Source organism: Rhineura floridana, chromosome 2 (assembly GCF_030035675.1).
Source record: "Rhineura floridana isolate rRhiFlo1 chromosome 2, rRhiFlo1.hap2, whole genome shotgun sequence".
NCBI classification, from domain to species: Eukaryota; Metazoa; Chordata; class Lepidosauria; order Squamata; family Rhineuridae; genus Rhineura; species Rhineura floridana.
The window spans coordinates 13,702,297-13,725,470 of NC_084481.1; the positions used below are offsets into that span (position 1 = coordinate 13,702,297).

The following is a 23,174-nucleotide window of genomic DNA, read 5'->3' on the forward strand; positions in this document are numbered from 1 at the left end:
GAAACGAAACTTTTTTAACAATAATCAAAATAAGAATTAATTTCAGTAGGGACTACGTTCCAATTATTAAGGGCACTTCAACCTGAAGATTTGGTGTTGATCTTCCGTGCAGGTTTTCCACAGGGATACATCCTCGCCAAAACACCTCACATTTTCTCATTTAATCCTAACTTACTGTTTCCAAAGAAAATCCATTTTTATTAAAAAAAAAAACAAGGAAGCAAGTGGTAAATCTGAATTACATCTGTGCGTGCACGGAGGCGGGATATGGGAGAAGCTCCAAACCCATAACAGACTGCCACATGGATGGGCCTTCAACTGAGACTTCCCTTATGATCAGGAATCTTTGTATGGGGGGGGGTGTTAAGCCCACTAAGCCCAGGGTCAAAAATTCCCAACAGCTCCACTGTCTGGGATGACGTTTTACTAAAATCAGCGGGTTTACTTCAGAGTAAACATGTATATGCTCACACTGGACAGCTGCAGCCACCTCAGCCTATTTCCTTGGAAGGTTTAATCCAGCACACAATCAATACTACATACTTACGAAAGAAGTTCTGTACTTTTCAGTAGAAACTCCCAAGGGATTTTACATCAAAGAGAAAACTAGCTTACTGTAAAAAAGTAAAAATCACATGTGTTGCTCCGGACACTTTTGCCTCTGGACCTGCCCACTATTAACATATGGCCCCTGAAAGATTGCCCAGAAGAGAATGTGGCCCTTGGGCTGAAAAAAGGTTTCCCACCCCTGCCTTAGAGTAAAGATGATGATGATGATGATAGACCGCTTACTGTCTAAAAGATCTCAAAGCGGTTTACAATAGAATACACCTTCTTAACACTCCCAGCCACACCCACACACCCTTTTTGCTGCTGGGTTGAGAATGAGATCCTTGTTTTTTATTTATTTATTTCTTTTTATTGATTTTTATTATACAAAAAATTAACATAAATAATATAACAATATAAAAGTAACCCTAATCCCCTCCCCCCTCCCTAGAGCCATTATTTATGAATTGATTTAGTGTATATGCAAAGCTGTAGAAATAAAAAGTTAAGTATTAATATACAAGTGAGTGTTTTGAAGCTTGAATATTTAGCATAACATAATTAAGAGATAATAACTAAGGAACTAATTAATTGCTCAGGAAAACCAATAGCTTTTGCTGATGGGGAGAGTTGTCTGTGTAGATCTTGTTGTGAAGTGAAGTCGATAAATCTCCACCATATTGACAGAATGAGATCCTTGTTAATACCTTCTCCCACAACAACATATGCATGAAAGGGGGGAGTGTTGGCAGGCAGCTCCTCCCCAATCTCAGAGCGGTGAGATTTCCAGGGTCCCTGCACTCATCCAGGGTTTCATTTCCTTTGGGAAGACGGTTAGTGGAGACTGCGGTGTCTTTATGAAATATGGTTTATTTACACACGGCACCCAAAAAGCCATGGTGCGGAGGGCCAGTCTCTCTGCCTGCCTCCTGTCCCCATCCTTTCTCTAGACACACTCTCAAACAAACTTTTCCTAGCCACCAGGAAGGGGGGGAAGGCTCTCAAGTGTTTCAATAATAAAAGGATCTTCTGGGCCCCTAAATAGGCCCATTAACTACCTGGCCACTCTATTTGGTTAACAAAAGAAATTCATCTGGCCAGCAGAGAGAGTTTCTTTGCCCCCAGGTGCAAGTCTCCAAATCAGAGGTTGGAAAGGGGCCCCACAGGAATCATCCTACCCAACCCCCATGTTTCTTCTTCCATGGCGCTGAAACCCCCAACCCCCCATAAGTCACAGAGGGTCCCCCAAGCATGCCCGGGTGACCAGTAGGGAGGGGTGCAGCTAAAGGCCCCCTCTTTTTGTTTGCGGTTGGGTTTTTTTAATCCCCTTTTTCTACTTGATGAGCTTTTTCCCTGACAGCATGTTTCTTCTTCCATGGCGCTGCAAACCCCAACCCCCATGAGTCACAGAGGGACCCCCAAGCATGCCCAGGCGACCAGCAGGGAGGGGTGCGGCTAAAGGCCCCCTCTTTTTGTTTGCGGTTGGGGTTTTTTCCTGTTTGCTGTTTGGTTTTTTCAAAGTAGGACACCCAAGCAGCCACGGAGTGAGGGTGGAGGGAGAAGCCTGCAATGCTGCAATAGGTTTTTTGCCTGGATGACACTAAACTAAGAGCAAAAAAGAGGAGAATAGCACCCCCCAGTGTCCGCAGACTTTACCTGCAGGAGACAGGGAAACACTGCCCCTTCAGTTAACATTTTAAATAGGGGGGCGTGGCAAGAAAAACGAATGCAGTTAATGCGAGCGCATGTGAACAGCAAAAAATATATATATCCACAGCTAGGACGGACGTATATGAACCGTCCAAATCAATCCCGATGCAAAAAGAAGCATTTAAAATGTGGATCCAGGGCCCCGTGTAAACAGGGCCATAGTCTTGATTGCAGGTCTTGCCACCACTCACCATATGCTCAGAGGCACGTTACCAAATTCTTCCAAGTTACACAGGAAGTGGATTGGACTGTGAAAGACTGACCCAAATGGTGTTTGTATTTTGACCAATTTGTAGGGCAGTACAATATCTCAGAGAGGAGGTAAGGTCTCCTGCTTCCCTGGTGCATTCACTGTAGCTGCCCAATTTCCCTGCTTTTTAAAGTTTGATAGAAATATCTGTTGGTTATAGGCACGTTCTTAAACTGCAAGGGGTTTTTTTTGCCTATTAGTGAATATATTAATTACATGTTCTAAAGCAAAGAATGTTAAACTAGAGATTTTGGAAAATAGGCCAAGATTGTCAAAGCACAGAAAGAAATGGGGATGTCTGCCTGTTTTCCAGTAATATCCTTAGAAACTGCATGCCTTGACAGGACAGGACAGCTCATGAAATTATCAAGCCAGATGCAGTAATGCCCAGTGTTTGCTTGACAGACTCAAAGTGGGCAGCAAATACAGGTGATTTATTGAGCCCTTAGCTGACCAGTAGCTGTGTCTGGTTGTGCTTGCTTTTGTGGGCCATCACAAGCTGAACAGGTCATTTCAAGCTGCATTGTATGATCAAGGACGCAAAAAGTATTTCTGTATTTTCTCATCTAGGACATCAGGATAAACTTGGAGTTGCAGAGACGAAGCTCCTTCACACTCTCCACTGGATGTTGCTAGAAGCTCCTCAGGACTGCAGCAATGACCACTTTGGTGGAGGAGGAGGAGGAGGGGGAAGAGACAGGCGATCGAGTTGGAGAGGGAGCAGCAGCGCTTTCATTCACCAGATTGAAAACCAAGGATCTCCAAGGCATCCAAGACGTGACAGCACTAATGAAGAGGAGGAGAATAACAGAAGAAAGTTCTTTCAGAATTCCATGGCCACAGTGGAACTCTTTGTGTTCTTGTTTGCTCCTCTGGTTCATAGGATTAAAGTAAGTGCTTAATGTAACGTAAGCAGAGGAGATGCTTTGATGGTAGTGTGAACAGATTCTGTCTTCTAAATTCCTGTATCAGTGCTTCCTGAAGGTAGCATGGGGTATGCAGGAAAATCTCAATCTTTGGATAGAGATACACATACTATTATGCCAGTTCCAGTGCATCTCCACCTTTATTCTCTGAAAACCCAGGCACATGACTCTAGTCAAACCCCACCCCTGTTTACTCTAACACCTAATGGGATCAGCTTCAGTATTTTTTTTTTTTAAAAAAAAGCTTCAAAGAGATTTTGCAACTGATTGGCAAATCAACCCATTTTCCCTCCAGGTGCATCCAATGGAAACGCTTGCTGTAGTAGATGACTAGTGTGTTCACAGTCTTGTTCTCTTCGTATCATGTGTGTCATCTTATTGTATTTATCAAGGAGCTTGTGTGTGTGTGTGTTGTATCTGGTTTGGGCTCCATTTTAAAGTAAAATGTTTAAGCAAAGGTGGGCAATTCCCCCCCCCTTTCCCTGAAGCAGTTTCCGTGCCTTCTTTAAAGGCAGAAAGTGAACAGTACAGCTTTTACTGATTCCTCTTGATTTTTTGCCTGCTGTACAGTTGTTAAATGCACAGAGGTACTTTCAGGGAAACATTGGCAACCCTACCTGGCGTGTGATCTCATTTTGAATTACTTCCAGTGTTTACAAGTGGCTATTGTGTCTCCTTTCCTGGTCTCTAATTAGTGGGGCACTCAGATTCTGCCACTAATCCCATCTCTTGTCCCGCCCCCCCATGGCCCTGGCCCTGCTTTATTTCCCTCAGGTTCACCCATAGCACACAAAGAGATGTGAAAGTCAAGTGCAATCTTCCTAAGCATGCTGCAGAGGATTATGAAAGAGCCATGAACTCACAAGTGTACTCCACTTTGTATGTGATTTCCTTTCCATTTCCTGTTTAGCCCATCTATGTGTCTGTAAATGGAGGAGGCGTAGGATCCTTGTAAGCAAGTCCTTTTCTTAAGATTATAGAATAGTAGAAGGAGGCTATAAGGCCATCAAGTCGAACCCCTGCTTAATGCAGGAATGTAACTTAAAGCACACCCGGCAGATGCCTGTCCTGCATGCCTCCCATGTTGGAGAGCCCACCACCTCCCTAGGTCATTGGTTTCATTATTGTATCGCTCTTAACAGTTAGGATGTTTTTCCTGATGTTCAGTCGAAATCTGGCTTCCTGTAACTTGAGCCCATTATTTCATGTCCTACCCTCTGGGACAGTCAAGAAGAGATCCTGGCCCTCCTCTGTGTGGCAACCCTTCAAGTACTTGAACAATGCTATCATATGTCCCCTCAGTCTTCTCTTCTCAAGGCTAAGCATGCCCAGTTCTTTCAATCTCTCTACACAGGGCTTTGTTTCTAGTCCCCTGATCATCCTTGTTGCCCTCCACTGAATCTGTTCCAGTTTGTTTGCATCCTTCTTAAAAGTGCAGTGTCCGAAACTAGATGTAGTACTCAAGATGATGCCTAACCAGTGCCAAATAGAGGGGAGCTAGTACTTCATGCAGTTTGGAAACCATACTTTTGTTAATGCAGTCTAAGATAGCATTTGCCTTTTTTGTAGCCATATCACACGGCTCATATTCAGCTTGTGATCAACAACAATTCTAAGATCCTTCTTGCAAGTAGTATTGCTGAGCCAAATATCCCCCATCTTATAACATGCACTTGGTTTCTTTTTCCTAGGTGTAGAACTTTGCACTTATCCCTGTTAAATTTCATTCTGTTGTTTTCAGCCCTATCAAGATCACTTTGAATTTTGTTTCTATCCTTCAGGCGTTAGCTATCCCTCCCAGTTCTGTATTAGCTGCAAATTTTATAAGCATTCCCTACATCTCCTCATCCATACCATTAATAAAAATGTGGAACAGCACTGGGACCAGGACCAAGCCCTGTGGTACCCCGCTTGTTACCTCCCCCTAGTTTGAGAAGGAACAATTGATAAGCACTCTTTGAGTACAACTCTGTAGCCAGCTGTGGATCCACCTGATAGTTATTCCATCCAGCCCACATTTAGCTAGCTTGCTATTCAGAATATCATGGGGCACATTGTCAAAAGCTTTGCTGAAGTTGATATATATTATGTCCACAGCATTTCCACTGTCTACCAGGGACGTTACCTGATCAAATCTGTTTATTGCTGTACAAAATGCACTGCACATGATGATTCTTACATCTTATACCACCTTCATTGCAGTTAGAGTTGCTTAACATTTCTGAAGAGTGAAAGTGGCCCCACCAATAAGGCCTTCCTCAACATTAGGGAGTTATTTGTCCCCAATGTTGTTCACTTGTACAGCAATACAGGTCAAAAGCCACCCCACTGCCTGCATCTCAAATCCAGTCACATCCCTTTAAATGATTGTTCATGCTCTTTTCTGAAGTTATCATGGATAAAATGTGGCTGAGTCAGGAAGAAGACAAGGGATGGGCTAATCTTGCTTCATCTTCATGTTTTAGGTTTAGTTTTGCTGTAGCTTTGCATGCAAACTCAGAGATTAGTTATACTTCCTTCACTTATTGCACTTAAGATCAGCCTGGTTAAAGAGCAATAAGATTAATCCCCCATTCCATGCATACATTACACACAGATGTGGTAGGGATCCAAATATGAGTGGAAATATGGTAGCAAGGACAACAGCTTTCGGAACAAGGGATTTCTGGGTTGAAAGACACAAAGTCAGCACTCTTTTTCTCCATTTGATCAGTCCAACATGTCCAGATGTGTTACCATGTCTTTGTGTCTTTTCAGGAATCTGATCTGACTTTTCGTCTGGCCAGTGGCCTTGTTATTTGGCAGCCAATGTGGGAGCACAGGCAACCCGAAGTTTCTGCCTTTACTGCACTGGTTAAGCCCGTCAGGAATATAATCACAGGTGTGTGGCTCTGTCATATATGTAAAAATACTAACAAATGGAATGCTTTTTTCTTCCATATAAAAAAAGCAGTTTGAGTTTCACCTGTTGTTGTTGCTGGATCAGAGTACATTTAAGGTTTTGTCTAAGCACCAGTTGTTTGAGAAGCTAGCAAGAGAAAGACACATGGGTGACATAAGAGAGTTTCCTCCTCTTTCTAATGCTCTTATGATTCTTATGACACCAGAAGTTATTTCAGGTAGCGTATAGAAGACGCCACACTTTCTGAAATGGCTTGAAGAACAAAAATGAGTAAGGGGTGGAGCAACAAGACAAGACAGGAGTTTGTTTGTCTTTTTTGTCTCACTTCATTGTGCAGTACTGGAATAGAAAAGATAAATCATTGCACATTTGGCATCACTGCATCACCATAAGATGCTGGATTCCTGATTTTTTATGAAGCTGTTAGCATGGACTTTCCCTGACTCTTAAGATGTTTTCAAAGTGTGCAGCTATGATTTTGCATTTCTCAAATTTTACTGTAATGCTATATTTTAGATTAGATATGTTTAAGTGGTACATAAATACATGAAATAAATAGATAACAAGGACAGAATAGTGAATTCTATATTAGAGGATACATTTGAGAGCTCTGCATATTAAAAAATCATCAGCATACACCTGACCATACCATACCCCTCTTCATTTAAACATCACACATAAAACCTCATTCTTGGAGCTTAATGGGGAATAAAATTCAAATTCTTTGAGATCAGAGGAAATATTGATTTGATTTGGCATATTACACAGTGACAGAGCACAATATTACGTTTTTAAAAGTATTTGGTTGGAAGATGGACTAGATCAGGGGTAGCCAATGTGGTGCCCTCCAGATGTCCTTGAACTCAATCTCCCATCAGGTGCTATAATATCTGGAGGACATGTTGGCTACTAGATGGTGTAGTGGGGTTAAGCCCTACTGATGCTGAAATGAGAAGTAACCTTGATGTCAGCCCCTATATATGGCTGTGTCCCTCAGACATTAGTGGTAGAGGAGCAGTTGGTAAGTGTTGTAATAGAGTTTCGGAGGTGTCCTCAAGCTTCTACCAAAGGTTGGTGGGGGGGGTGGCCTGGGGAGAGAGGGTGTGGCTGAGAAACTCTGTATTTGCATGATTAAAAAGAGGGTTTAAAATGTTCAGCCCAAAGTCAAATTCAGTGCTTCTAAGGTTTGACTTCCACAGCTTGAATACTAACAAGACCTTAATTTGCCAGCAAAGAGAACCTCTCCAATCAAAAACCAGACACTGACATGCGAATCTCCTAATGTGGATGCGGGGCATACAGAGGTAATGACAGAGGCTGTACAATTATACTGGGAATAACAAGGAGTGTGATTCGGGGGGGGGGGGAGAGAGCTAAGGAACTGGACCAGGAAAATAAGTATACCTAGTACAAGCAGAAGCTTTTCTCTAGGAAACATGTGGTTTCTTTATTTTTATTTACTTTTATAGCAACCACAGTCCCTTTGGGAACTCGATAAGTGGAAGAACATTTAAACAAACTTTCCCTGTATAATACCAATTGAATTCCAGTAGAATTTGAAATAACAAGAGATAAAAGCACCCCATCTACTTAACCTCAGCCATTAAAAGCTTCCTTAACTGGCTGCTGTGAGAATGCTGGATAGTCTCCTGGGTGTCAAGGGCCAGCTAAAGATCACCCCCACAGTAAGTGGCTCAGGGGTTACGTGCCCTGCCACCTGTGCAGCCGTGGGCAAGCTGCAAAGTCCCAAGGAGCCCAGTTGCCCCTCAGCTGGCAGTTGCGGACAAAGAAGGAGCTGGCTTGTGCAGCTGTGGCAAACTGAGCAAGCCCTAGCCAAGTGGGGAGGACTAACTTCAGAGGGAGGCAATAGTAAACCCCCTCTGAATACTGCTTACCATGAAAACCCTATTCATAGGGTAACCATAAGTCGGGATCCACTTGAAGGCAGTTCATTTCCATCTTCCATTTTGACACAAAGAACCAATCTACACATTCAGACCCCACTTGATATCAGGAGCATTGTGCATGTAGTCTATCCTTAGGGTAGCCGTGTGAGTCCTATTTTACAGAGCATAGTTGTGTATTTGAAGGGCTGTCGGAGACAGTCCTCTGTTGGAAGGAGATCTCTGTTTGATGGGCTGTTCAAGTCTGGATGAAAGATAAAGAACCCTAAGAAAGGAAAGCAGCAGGGGCCTGGAAGTTGCCCATCAACCGTTAGCACCTGGATGGAACAGACTGAGCAGGCACATAGCTCATCAGATAATAGTCTTACCTGCTGTGGTGAGATGTATTTTAGTTCCATTTTAATTACAGCAATTATTTTTAAATTTGCATCTGCACATACACACATGCGTGCACACATGCACGCACACACTAGCACATGGAAACTTTACAGAAATCTCAGTTTTCTTTTATCCTCTTTTCTGGCAATGCATAAGTGGCCACCCAATGGAATCCTGCTCCCTGTTTTGTATTGTGTTGCACAATGAATGGTAAATTTTATTTATTTATTTATTTTATTAGATTTTTATACCGCCCGACTAGCATTAGCTCTCTGGGCGGTGTACAACAAAATATAAAAATACAAAAACATCTCAAAATCTCATAATACAATACAGCATAAACATATGTAAAAACAAGAAATCAGAAACAATTACAACAAAATTTAAAACTAAAACAAGTTACATATTAAAACACCATAGCAAAGAGGAAGGTCTTAACCTGGCACCGAAAGGACAACAATGTCGGCGCCATACGCACCTCTTCGGGAAGACTGTTCCACAGAGGCAGTAGTAGATGGAGAAAGCCGTAAGGACAAGCTCAGCAAGCCTGATAATAGTCTGCAGATCACCAACTGAGGAACAGACATAGAAGTAGTTTGTATTTTTTTAAAAAATGTACTGCAAGAACATCTTAGGGTTCATGCCTTACTTCACACTTGTTTCTATACCAGTTTTATTGCACTGTGCTCACATCTTTTCTCCATACATGGACTATGAAAACAACTGTTGAATTTAACTCCCACTGTCCCTTAGGCATTTGCAGGCATCCAGTCTTCCTGGCACAGCATTTGATAGAAGCTAGGCTAGAACCTTAATGGGAAGTCCTAGCAGAATTCCATTTTGACCATGTCCTGATTAATATGAAAACACTCTGCTTTAAAAAAAAACCCATAGAATTATTTGTATAAACACACTTTAAATGTAAATATATACTTAAAAGACTTAATTCCCACTTGCCAGCTTCCCACTTACTTTTAGCTGGTCCTGCATTGATTCCTCTTCTATTCTCCACTATGGCAACTGCAATTAGTAGGCTCATGTTCAAAGTCTAGCTACTGTTTATTCTTAAAATCCGTGCTGTCTTGACCACACACAGCATGTTATGTGTGTTACAACAGGAGACTTAGATGAAGCTCTTTTGAACTGTGTTAAAACTTTTCAACAACTCATACTTGTCCTGTTCTTTTGTTTTTAGTTTAAAAACCAATGGGATGTATTCAATTTGTTCACGCACAAGCACAATGAATTTGTGGAATTGGATTGCCTATAGCCCCCCAAGCACCTACAAAATCTGCTCCAAAGGATTGGGGGATTCCCCAGAACAGATTTTGGGGCAGGTAGCTTCAGGGGGAAGGAGATGAAGGTGGAGTCCTCTTCTGCAGCATTGAATGTCACCCAATGTCTTCTGAAAGGCTATTTTTCCCTAGCAAACTACTGTATACTTCAAAATCTTATTGCAGTTCTTGTTTGTATCAGTATGGAGGAAAAAAAATGCTTTGGTTTAAAAAACCAGCCCATGAGTATGAGATAGTGGTATTTTAGAGTAAATTAAAGTACTGTAATAAGTAGGAAGGTTACTACAAGGTAAGAGTGTTCAGGACATATTTAGGTAGATGATTTGAAAATGTTGATATATAGCAGAACTATTTTGATGAATGGATGGGCTAAAGAGCAGCCTTTTTCCATACCCGCCCATAATAGTGCATAGACATGAGACCACTTGCCGTTCCAGATCATCTAGGCATCAGGATCCTATGGAACTGTAGATGTAGAACCTCACCTATACCACTGAGGAACATTGCTGGTGTTGTTGGTTAATTGCATCAAATATAAACTCCTCCTTACTGTAAACTCAGTTATTAAAAGGCACTGCAGAATATAATTCTTCAGAGCAGGGCTGAGGATCCTGTGGCCCTCCAGATGCTGCCGGACTACAACTCCCATCAACCCCGGTCATTGAATATGCTGGCTGTGTCTGTGGTGTATTACTTTAGACTGCAGGTGAAAGGCTCAAATGATAAAATGCTGTTGTAGGTAGCATTTTCCATGTAGAAAAATTCACTGAACATAAAAAGACTAGCATGCCAACGAGAAGGGTTGCAGCTTAGTTTTCTCCCTGATATGCTAATTTCTTATGTTTAAGAATATTTATCAGTGAAAAAATGGCCTCCTTCCCTATAGATTCTCTCAGGTGTTAAGATCAGCAGAAGTAGGCCTCTTTGTAGTTCCACCACCCTCAGAAGCTGCTGCTGCTGCTGCGCTGCTGGCCTGGGATTGGGTATTTCTTTATAGCAGCCTCTATGTTGTGGAACTCCCTCCCTGCAGAGGTGCATCTGGCGCCTTCACTCTACAGTTTTCATTGAATGCTGGAGATGCACCTCTTTACCCTGGCCTTTGACACTGCAGATGTACATTTTTAGAACCCACCCTATCCTTTTGATTTTAATTTGGTTTAAACTGTTTTTAATGTTGCATTTTGAATTGTTGTGACCCACCCTGGAACTTTAGGGTGAAGGCTGGGTAATGAATCAAATTGTTGTTGTTGTTGGTACGCATTAGGAATATATTTTAAATGGTACATAAATTTTAAATAGTATATAAAAACTGTAAATAAATAAATAAAATTCTAGAATGTGAACCCTTATCTGCAGTCTAAAATGATACAGCAATAGGGTTGCCAGATCTCCCGCCCCACCCTTGCCTTTCTCACCTCCGACCAGAATTGCCTCCATGTTGTCTAATCTCTGGTTTTCGGCTGGAGTCTCCAGTTTTGGGGGGCCCTCCGGCTCTCTGGCTAGCACCCCTTACTCTCCGGACTCTCAGCTTCAATTTTTTAAAAAAGTAAGTTTCTAGGTGGTCTAGTTCCCGAGATATACACCAAAACGTTAAATGCCCCCCCGCGTGACTTTTTTTTTTACAGATCCTTGCTCTAGCTACAACTCCCATCAGCCCAATCCAGTGGTCATGCTGGCTGGGGCTGATGGGAGTTGTAGTTTAAAAAACTAACTTTTCACAGCTCTGGCTGTAACCCCGCCCTTTCATTGTAGCCAATGAAGCTAGAGTTCTGATTTGTTGATCCAGGCATGCCTAGGCTGAACGTCAGAAAATGGTGGCTTTAAGATTTTTGCAGTTTGCGTAACTAATATGGCTTAACGTTTTTTTTCTCTTCTGTCCAAGAGTCAGGCCCTGGGCTATGAAATATGAAAGTATTTAATCCAATATTTGCTTTTCTGGGAGTAAAGCATGTACCTGGAGTAAACCCCATTGAACTCCATTAGGACTTACTTTTGAGTAGACATGGTTAGGATTGTGCTGTAAATTAATGGGACTTGTGAGTAAACGTAGCGCAGACTTGTGTTTGTGTTGTAAATCTTTCTCTCTCAATCCAACCCTATTTTTAAAGAAATTAGGCAGGGTTTATCACAGTTTTAATTATGTAGGAAACTAATACTGATTTTTTAAAAAATGAATGAAGTTTATTTATTTATTTTTATTTATTTATTATTTGATTTATATCCCGCCCTTCCTCCCAGTAGGAGCCCAGGGCGGCAAACAAAAGCACTAAAAACACTTTAAAAATGATAAAAACAGACTTTAAAATATATTAAAACAAAACATCTTTAAAGAGCATTTTAAAAAGCTTTAAAAACATTTTTTTTTAAAGAAAAGGTTTAAAAACATATTAAAAAGCAATTCCAACACAGACGCAGACTGGGATAAGGTCTCAACTTAAAAGACTTGTTAAAAGAACAAGTTCCTTATCACTTCAGGGTACAGTTTTCCCTGGTTGAGTAAGCCCCATTGAATACATTGGGACTTGCTTCTGAGTAAACAAACATAGGATTGCACTATAAATATCTTTACAGGTTGTATAAATAATAAACATATTTGATAGTCATGCTTATATAAATATTTTCATAGAATCATAGAATAGTAGAGTTGGAAGGGGCCTATAATGCTATCAAGTCCAACCCCCTGCTCAATGCAGGAATCCAAATCAAAGCATTCCCGACAGATGGCTGTCCAGCTGCCTCTTGAATGCCTCCAGTGTTGGTTCCATTGTCGTATGGCTCGTAACAGTTAGGAAGCTTTTCCTGATGTCCAGTTGAAATCTGGCTTCTTGCAACTTGAGCCCATTATTCTGTGTCCTGCACTCTGGGACCATCGAGAAGAGATCCCTGGCCTCCTCTGTGTGGCAACCTTTCAAGTACTTGAACAGTGCTATCATATCTCCCCTCAGTCTTCTCTTCTCCAGGTTCAACATGCCCAGTTCCTTCAGTCTCTCTTCATAGGGCTTTGTTTCCAGTCCCCTGATCATCCTTGTTGCCCTCCTCTGAACCTGTTCCAGTTTGTCTGCATCCTTCTTGAAGTGCAGAGACCAGAACTGGATGCAGCACTCAAGATGAGGCCTAACCAGTGCTGAATAGAGGGGAACTAATACTTCACATGATTTGGAAACTATACTTCTGTTAATGCAGCCTGATATAGCATTTGCCTTTGTTGCAGCCACATCACACTGTTGGCTCATATTCAGCTTGTGATCAACGACAATTCTAAGATCCTTCTCACATGTCATACTGCTGAGCCAAGTATCCCCCATCTTATAACTGTGCATTTGGTTTCTTTTTCCTAAGTGTAGAACTTTGCATTTATCCCTGCTGAATTTCATTCTGTTGTTTTCAGCCCAATGCTCCAGCCTATCAAGGTCCCTTTGAATTTTCTTTCTGTCTTCCACGGTATTAGCTATGCCCCCCAATTTTGTATCATCTGCAAATTTGATAAGCATACTCTGTACCTCCTCATCCAAGTAGTTAATAAAAATGTTGAAGAGCACTGGGTCCAGGACCGAGCCCTGTGGTACCCCACTTGTTACTTCCACCCAGTTTTGTCATGCTGTGTCCCTATAAGTATCCGATTTCATACTATGGTTGTACAATACTTCCTTTACATTTTAAGTATGCCTTGGGGTAGTCATGGTTCTCCATTGTTTTCATCCTGAGGGGCAGATAGGCTGAGAGATGGTGAGTAGCCCATGGTCACCCACTACAGTTTATAGCTCATTTCCATTTTGAAAAATTAATTAAAACAATTTACATGCAGGCAAGATTTATTAAGTGGATTCGCACAATATGTGTAAAGCACATCCAACTTGCATTTAAAGCGCATGACTTCCCCTAAAGAATTCTGGAAAGTGTCATTTCCCCCTCACAGTTATAGTTCTCACCACTCTTAACAAACTGCAGTTCCCATGATTCTGTGGTGGGATTCATGTTCTTCAAATGGGTGTTGAATGTGCTTTAAATGAATGGTGTGGATCTGCCCTAGGTATGATGTTCATTCAAGAGTGAATTGAAAAGAACAATTTTAAAAGATACTTCTTACTCTTACTCATTTTTCAGACCTCTTTCTGAAGTAAAGGGTCAAATCTGTAAAAAAGTTTGGAGCAGCCACGTTAAAAGATAAGGGCAGGGCATTCCAGGCAGGGGGTTGCCAACCCTGCTTGGATATGGATGTCTTTGCAGAAGAACCCTAGTCAAGGTTTACCAACAGCACAGTCCAAACTATATCTACTTAGAAGTCAGTCCTGTTGAGTTCTATGGGGCTTAATCCCTTAGTAAGTGTGTTTAGAATTGCAGCCTTCAGGAGCCTCCATCTTTACTCCCCAAAGCTCCCATCTGACATCTCCACAACACTAGGCTCCTTTGTCTCTGCAGTGGCCTTCTGGTGACTGCACTGGTTTGAAGGCACTTAACCCTTCTTGCTGAAAACAAGTAGGCTAGATTAAATATTCCCTACCCAGGCTCCATCTTTTAGCTAAGATTTCTATCTTAATTTCCAGTCAGATATTTTTTTTAATTGTATGCTCCAAGCGACTGTGAATGATGCTTAATGTATCATGCTTAATGACATCACTAGGGCCCAGCCTGTGACATCACTGGGGCCCGGCCTGTGACATCACTGGGGCCCGCCCTGTGACATCACTAGGGCCCGCCCCATGACATCACTAGGGCCTGCCCCTCAAATCTCAGGTTTTGGGATGCTTCTGACCTGGCAACCCTATACAGCAAGGAATAAATTTACCAGCTTGGTCAGAACTAGACCTTGGTTTCTCTGCGTCTCAGTCAAGGAGCATGTATCAGTAAGCATTCTGCAAAACTTCCTCCTCCATATGTCTCATCACATTTTCTGAGATCTGCCCGGAGAACACTGTTGACTCTCTTGGTTTGTCACACACTCAGAATAATAATTAGTTCAGCTCTGTTGAGACTGTACTGCTTGAGATTACCAATGGGGACTTATATGTTTGAATCCCCTAGAAAGGTAACACATTAGGGAGAGAACTCAAAACTTCCTCTAAAATTTAAATAAAGTTTAACATGAGCATGGCCTTTCAGAGAATGGAATATGATTATCTGTGGGTTTGAATTGTGCACTTGTCATGGGCTGTGTTTATTATAAAGCTGTTTCCATTCTCTTTAATCTTGCTTTACATGGACAGTGTATGCTCACCTCCTAATTCCTCATTTTACAAATTGTGTAGCAGAGTGAAGTAGTAAGAAAAGAACACAAGAGTCCAACATGGGAGGTGCAAGACAGGGCTCCCCTAGCTCACTGCTGTACCACGTCAGTAGATCCTTACAGCTCAATCTTTTGTACATTTACGTCAAAGTAAGTCTGGTTTCATACAGTGGGTCTTACTCTCAAGTAACTGTGCAGAGGACTGCAGTTTTAGTATGTAATTAAGAAGGCTCCAAAAGTTGTTTCTGCAGTGAAACTTTCAAGGAGGACATCTGAACATTCACCTCCAATTAATAGCAAGAGTCGTTTTTGTTGCGTATTAGGTAGAAGAACAAACTACCTATTTTAATTGCATTTCTTTCTGTGAAAAAAAATATCCACAGGGACTGCAGGTGGTGTGTGAAACTGCCCAGCCAGACGCCATGCCACCCAGACCTGCTTTTTCAGGGTGCCACCGTGGGAATTCTGTTGATGGAAGTGTGTCATCCCAAGCGTCCCAGGAGAAAGGACCTCCCTATCCTAGGTACAAACTTATCTTGTATATAGCAGATGCTCTTCAGGGCTCTTTCTCCATCTGTCTCTTACACTGTTGATAGGATAGTTTGTACAATCCAAAAGACAAAAAGATTCTTCCTGTTCTAAATGTTAAATAGGAAGTCTCCCAGTTGTGTGGCTGAATTTAAAATAGATCCTTTGAAATATATTTAGAGTATGAAATGTGTGTTCTGTATGTTATATAAAAAGATTCCTTTTTTTAGTTTTCCCGCTGAGATCTTCCAGGACTTCATTTCACCTATACATCTGGAGTAGAAGGCGGGAAAGACTTGTGCCGCTTCAACATCAGTGCCTTGTAGAAGTTGCAGCAAGAGCTGCTTTTGTTCTATTGCACAACATTGCTGCAAAAGAAGCCCAGCACTTTCCTCTCCTGTTGTCCTCCTGAAGCCTTCTGAGGTGTTATAATGTGCCACCGGGGGCATTCCTTCTTCTCTAGTTTGAGTTTTGTGCCCATTACAGGCTGCTCAGGTCTCTTGTGGAATACTGCATTGTATGCCTAAGCCATAACCATGATGAATAAAGCACACCTTTTGTTTAAGACATCCAAAGACATGTTATCTTGGAAGAACCTCTGGCAAATATTTCATTCTTCAGAAAAATGTTAGTGCCTGAAATAGGGATGGGCGAGAAATTTGATTCAGTTCTCATTTAAAGCCAAATCTATCAAATGTACTTTCCGAAACAATATGAGAACTGAAACACAGCCATCCTTCAAAATGGCCACTTATTTGAATTTTTCAATGCATTCTCCAACCAAACAATATATCCAAAAATGCATATATTTGGTGAAAATGTGCTTAAAAATGAACATATTAGTGAAAATAACACAATTTTTTTAGGAGAAATTGCTTGCAAATATGTGTACGTTAGCCCAAACTTCCTCCAAAAATATGTTTATTAGGAGAAATTTGCACTAAAATGCTGAAGAATTCTCATGAGGATTTTTTTTTAAAAAAAGCAAATTACTGCAGAAATGCGAAGAATTGAATTTAAGATCGGAAAAATGAGAAACTAGGAGAACCAAAATTCACAGATCCTCCCATCCCTAACCTGAAGTAAGGTATTCACATTTACTAGCCTGGGCCCAGCCTGCTGATGAGTGTACTGAAAGGACCCAGTTGACTAGTCCCACCCAGGTGATGCCAGGGCTTTCACTGTAATGATGTGAAACGTAGCCCCTGAAAAACAGCTCCTATATTTCTTCTGCAGTGCATAGAAATCACCATTTACCAGTTCCATGCTGATGGAGAGTGGAAATAAATACTTTCTTTGTCCAGTTTACACACAGAAGAAGAAAAAATCTCCCTCCACCCCCTTTTTTAAAAAAGGAATCAAATATCATTTTTCCCACTGAGCCACAGCTATAGAGCTGTTCCTTTTTCTCAACTATTTTGTATGCAATTTCAAAGCACCCAAAGGACGAAGAAACTGGTTTTTAGATAGCAAAAATGAGGCAATCAGTGTCTGAAACTGAGCTGGGCGGTCGCTATGGTGATGAAGCTGCAGGCAGGCTGTGTAGCCTGTGTCATTAATTCCTCTTCATTTGCTGAACTCATTGATCACTCCAAACTGAACTGGACTAGGGGGGGATTTTGTTGCTAAGCAACATGTAGGGAAGAAATAAATGTTCCTTGCTCTAGTTACCAACCCAGTGTCCATAGAATTCTTTTGTCCTTGAAAACAAAATCCAACCAAATTGCTACTTCCTATGCCCCACAGCCTTTTGGAGCTGCAGTAACTGAGTGAGTGAGCATAGGTTTGAAATTAAAATTAAGCAAACATGAAAATTTCTTGATTTTTTAAAAACCTCATTCAATAAAACTCAGATTGGGTTTTTTGGTTCCTGTTTCTGAATTTATTATACACAGTCTACTTTTTTCCCTGATGTAATTCCACCACCATCAGAAGTTTGGGTGTGTGTGTGCAGCTGGCCCTGAAGAGGGCATTCCTGGTGGCAGCCCCTAAGCTGTTGAATTCCCCACACAGACACACACACAGGTGCATCTGGCACCTTCACTGTACAGCTTTGGTCATATGCTGAAGATGAAGATGCACCTCTTCACTCTGGCTTTTGCCACTTGAGATACATATTTATAGGACCCTCTAGTTGTGAAAGTAATTTGCTTAAACTGTTTTTTAAAATGTATTTTATATTGCTGGGACCTGCCCTTGGGCCTACTGGTGAAGGGTGGGTAATAATAATAATAAAATAATAATAAATTGCCCCTAGTCCAAAGGAAGGGGTCACCAGAGTTCATAGCTATAGTCTGAGTGTGATGCACAAAACTGGGAGGGTTCTTTGATAGCACTGGGGTTCAACTGCACTGCAAGACCCCCTCCTCAAGAGAGCTTGCATTATTAAATAATTTGTGCCCATTTTTCCTTATATGAGTGATTGTTCAGGTGGCAGACTTAAACTTTTCCAATCACAGAATTTGCTACACTTCTGACAGAATTTGATATCTTCTGCTAATCAGGTTCATATTAACTTTGGCAACTTTATCTTGGCTGAAGCAAATCGTCTGGCCTTTGACTGATCCTCTGATAGATGTATTTATGTATGTATTTGGGAGCCGTTAGGGATCTTTCTGCTTCTCTAGTTCCTGGCATTTGTTTCTTTATCATTTGTGACAGGGTGTCTTTGGTAATCCCACCATGCCAAAAGTCTCGGTATGCCACCTATTTTGATGTGGCAGTATTACGTTGCCTGCTTCAGCCGCATTGGTCCGAGGAAGGCACTCAGTGGTCCCTGATGTACTATCTCCAGAGGCTGCGCCATATGCTAGAGGAAAAGCCTGAGAAATCACCTGAGCCAGAAGTCCCACAGTTGCCAAGGCCACGCAGCAGTTCCATGGTGGCGGCTGCTCCCTCATTGGTGAACACTCATAAGACACAGGTAAGGGCAAAGTGTGAATATACAAAGGTTTGGGGACTGTGTGGCTAATGTGTCCATAGTTTTAGGTCTTATAACCTGATCAGAAGCCTGGAAGCAAACCAAGATCATAGCACAATTCTAATTCAGTATTGCTAAACAAGATACTGGCTTGTCCTTTTGCTTTATTGCTGTTGTTTGGTTCTTGTTGCTCTTGTGTTCTTTTGGAAATGAATAAAATATTTGCAGAGGACTTTAGAAGATGTGAGGATTTGTTTATTTATTTGAAACATTTTCGTACTGCCCTATTGAGAATTTCAATCAATTAAATTAAGCATAAAACAGAACCATTAAACAACATTTTAAACACTCCTAAATTCTTGACACACACACAAAATTAAACTGTCCTAGTTAGTGAACCAAAATGTTTTAGCCTTGTGCCAAAAATATTGCAATGTGGACACCAGGTGAGCCTTTACATAGACAGGGTCCTTCTTGTGTTATCATATAATGTCCCTCTGATAAAGGCACCTGAAGCAGGGCCTCAGCAGCTGATGTTAATGCACCGTAGTTGATATAGGAAGAGGCACTCCTTCAGGTGTTATAAGCAACAGATATACAATGTCAGGACTCATCACTATATCGGGATATATTTGAATGGCTGCAGACCTTTTAGGGATGCATTAGTTAGCAATGAGTTATGCATTAGAGAGAATTATAGAAATAGCAGGCAAAATGCATAACTGTAATACATAGCACATGTATAGTATTGCTAGAGTGATTGCAAATCTGTCTCATGCATTATCTTGGTTATCCATGCAAGAGTCCTATAAGATAGGTCACTGTTATTGTCCCAGTATTGTAGATATGGAATGGAGAGACTGGAATGCCAGCTAGTAAGCATGGAAGAGGTGAGAGATCTGAACAGATTTCCTTCTCCATTATTCAGTTTCTTGGCCACTCAGCTATGTAAACTCCACACTAGAGCTATGATAGCAGATAAGGACTGTGGTTGGTAGGTATTTTCAACAAACCCGAGCATGCAAGATTTGGAGGGGGGAGGGAAGGGGGGAGCAAAAGAATAAAAACAGGCCTCTGTTTTTCTGTTTTATAACTGCCTTTAGTAGATCAGCCTCCCATTGCCCCTGAAACAAGAGATGAACAGAGGGACCGGCCTCAGAGAAAACCTTTCTTATGGCCAGTCCTTTCCTAGCCATAACTATTATTTCAGGGCAGAAGGAGACTGACTCTGCTCTGTCTCTTTATCTCTGAAATTCTTATTTTGGGGAAGAAAGCAGGCTGAATCCTCTCACTGTTCCAATAATGGGGGTTAGCTTCAGGGATATTCCCTAAGAGAACGAAGGAAGTACATGTGAAATAGCCTTCACCTATAGTAGGTTTGGAGGAAAGATGGGGAGTTCCTTCTTTTCCCTGCTATTTTTTTCTGCAAGACTCCCCCCCCCCCATTCTCTCAGTGTCATGCAGACATAAATGCTTTTCCTCTGTGGCTGAAGAAAGAATCATATAAGCTGCAAACCAGCATAGATCTGTTAGTTGGGAATTATTCTCCAGCTTTCAGAATATAATATACAGTGAGTTTTGAGAAAATGAACACTTCTAACTAATGGAATAGACAGAAACAGTTCAATTTGTTGTCTGAATTAGAAGAAGACAGACCTCTTAATGCCCGCTTTTAATCAGTGCTAGTTAAACTGGGGTACAGCTTTGTGGGGTTTGGTGAATAACAGATCTGCTACCTCTTAATAGAAGTGTCTGCTTGCTTCCACTGTGATCTGCTTGTATATATCTCAATAAAACAAATATTACAAAGACACCACAAACCACACTTGTGCTACACTTGGAACTATGTAGTGGAAAGCATGCAAACCATATAACAGTAGCTGTATGTTTGTTGTCTTTCTGGGGGATTGTAGGATCTCACCATGAAATGCAATGAAGAGGAAAAATCTTTAAGTACTGAAGCTTTTGCCAAAGTATCGCTAACTAATCTGCGCAGACCAGCAGTTCCAGACCTCTCCTCTGATTTGGGAATGAATATTTTTAAGAAGGTAAAACCATCTTGCCTTAGATTACATCTGTGATCTCTTACCTTAATCTACTGTTATAGGATTGGTGGGTTGGTTTGGATGATGTCGTTCGGTACCCCCCAAGCCTATAATTCTGTGCCTGTAGAGATGGAGTTTGCTATAAAGGAATTTGCTGAACTGGTCAGACTAGTTCCTTTGTTAAGCTAATGGATTTGGTCAATTCTGTCAATTACCCAATCTGCCTGTCTAAAGACTTGGTTAAGAGGAGATGTGTTGCCATAGGAACAAAAGGCCAGGGATGCTTCTTGTGTTTTTTTGAGTGAGTCTGATGTGGAGCTGGGAGCTGGAAAGACACAGAGAGGCTTAACTGCTGTGCGTGCTGAACCCCAAGCCATGGCCTTGGGAACCCTCCCTAAAAGCCTAATGGGGAAGCAAGATCTGCTGGACTGTTTTTTTTTCCCCCCATTAATTTTATTCAAATTTTCAAACACAAAACAAAACAAAACAAAAAAGAAACAGATTAAACAATAAAATAAAATGTTGACTTCCGATTTGTCACAGATCAGTTATAGGTCTATGATATATAACAAACCTGTCTCTTAATATATTACAAAATCACTTTCTTCCAGTAGTTATCTTAATTAATCATCAAGACCGCACGGAAAAACATCACCTAACGACACTGAACAGACACAATGGTGGCAGAGAAGTGAACTTTCTTCGCTGCCATCACCGCCACATGATAGGCTCGAAAATGAGCTCTAACCTGTGTTTGGTCGGAAGCAGATTGAGTTTTTCTCCATTGTTGCTCTAGCCTTCGTCCCTGCTGCTTCATCAGGCCCAAGGTTTGAGTAAACCAAGGTGTATTATGGGCCTTTCCTGGTGGGAGAGGGCACTTTGGAGCAATAGTGTCCACCGCCCAAGTCACCTCCATATTGCAAAGATTGACCATGGCTTCGGTAGTATTGCTAGCCATGCTGGGAATATTCCCCAGAGGATTCAGGAAACCATCTGGATCCATGAGTCTCTGGGGGCAGACCATCTTAATCAGCCCTTCTCCCCTGCGAAGGTTACCGGGGGCACAAAGTATAAACCATGTCAGGTGGTGATCTGTCCATGACAATGGAGTCACTAAGAACCCCTCCACCCTCAGATCACCTTCTTCCTGTCCCGAATAAAACACAAGATCAAGTATGTGTCCTGCCACATGTGTTGGTCCAGATGATATTAGAGACAGCCCTATGGTTGCCATGGCAGCCATGAAGTCCTGAGCTGGGCCTGTGAGTCTAACCTCGGCATGTATGTTGAAGTCACCCAGGACAATCAGCCTGGGGAATCTCAACACCATGCCAAGACCAGCTCCACCAGCTCAGGGAGGGAGACTGTTGGGCAGCGGGTTGGACGGTACACCAACAGAATCTCCTCTCTGTCTCCCTGACCCAACGCGAGGCACACACACTCAAAGCTGGAGGTGTTAGGGACAGGGTACCTGACAGGGGAGATAGATTCCCTGCAGACAATTGCAACCCCACCTCCTGTCCCCTGGATCTAGGCTGCTGGAGTGCCACAAAACCTGGTGGGCAGAGCTGGGAAAGTCCTACTCCTCTCTGATCATTTAGCCAGGTTTCGGTAATACAAGCAAGGTCAGCGCATTCATCCAGGATTAAATCCTGAATTAAAGTGGTTTTATTAGTCACTGACCTTGCATTCATCAGCAGAATAGTAAGATCCAGGGAGTTCCCAGCATAGCTACCCATGTCCCAAGGGTTGGAAGGGGGACCAGAAGGGATGCGAGCACAAAGATGTCTTGTATTCCTTCCCCTGTAATGGCCAGTCTGCCTCCCACAGCTATTACGTCTCCTGCCCAATATAACCTCAATGGCAGGCCCCCGGCTACTCCTACCCTGACATATATTGAAAGGAACCTGATGCTGACTTTTTTTTAAAAAAAAAAAGTTAAACAAATGAATAAAACCTTATGTAGTTCCTCATAGCAAACCAAATTCCCACCTCCCCTCTCTTTCCTGCCCCCAGCAATTTATGTAACTTCACTCGCTGTCTTAGTAATTAGAGTTCAAAGACTCATTCCAACCAAGCAAAAAGAGGAGGGAGTGGCCTGGGAAGAAGGAAGGGGGGCTTCTGGGAAGAGTCTCAAGGGCCAAAGGCTGGGGGAGCTGCATTCTGTCCCTGGGCCGCAGGTCCTTCACCCTTGCCTTACGAGTTCTGCTACCTTGATTTCTTCCTATTTTCCTCTGCAGTTCAAGAGCCGTAAAGAAGACCGTGAGCGCAAGGGCTCTATTCCGTTCCATCACACAGGGAAAAAAAGGCAACGGAGGATGGGGGTGCCCTTCTTGCTCCATGAGGACCATTTGGATGTGTCACCCACTCGGAGCACATTCTCCTTTGGCAGTTTCTCTGGGATCGGAGAAGACAGACGTGGCATTGAGAGAGGAGGGTGGCAAACCACCATCTTAGGTGAATGAGAACACAGCCATGAGAACAGATAATTTCCCTGGCCTTAATAAGCTAGAATTTCCCATTGCTTTTAAGGACTACAGAAT

General features: G+C 42.1%; 1 protein-coding gene across 1 annotated transcript in view; it reads left to right on the forward strand.

The window, feature by feature from the left end:
* The window catches only part of UNC80 (unc-80 homolog, NALCN channel complex subunit), a 341,822-nt gene that overhangs the window by 41,956 nt on the left and 276,692 nt on the right, over positions 1-23,174 (forward strand). The window contains exons 4-10 of the mRNA XM_061607866.1: positions 3,080-3,399; positions 6,193-6,316; positions 7,568-7,641; positions 15,522-15,661; positions 18,328-18,589; positions 20,500-20,634; positions 22,872-23,088. Coding sequence (XP_061463850.1) covers positions 3,080-3,399; positions 6,193-6,316; positions 7,568-7,641; positions 15,522-15,661; positions 18,328-18,589; positions 20,500-20,634; positions 22,872-23,088 — 1,272 coding nt within the window. The remainder of the gene's footprint in view (positions 1-3,079; positions 3,400-6,192; positions 6,317-7,567; positions 7,642-15,521; positions 15,662-18,327; positions 18,590-20,499; positions 20,635-22,871; positions 23,089-23,174) is intronic.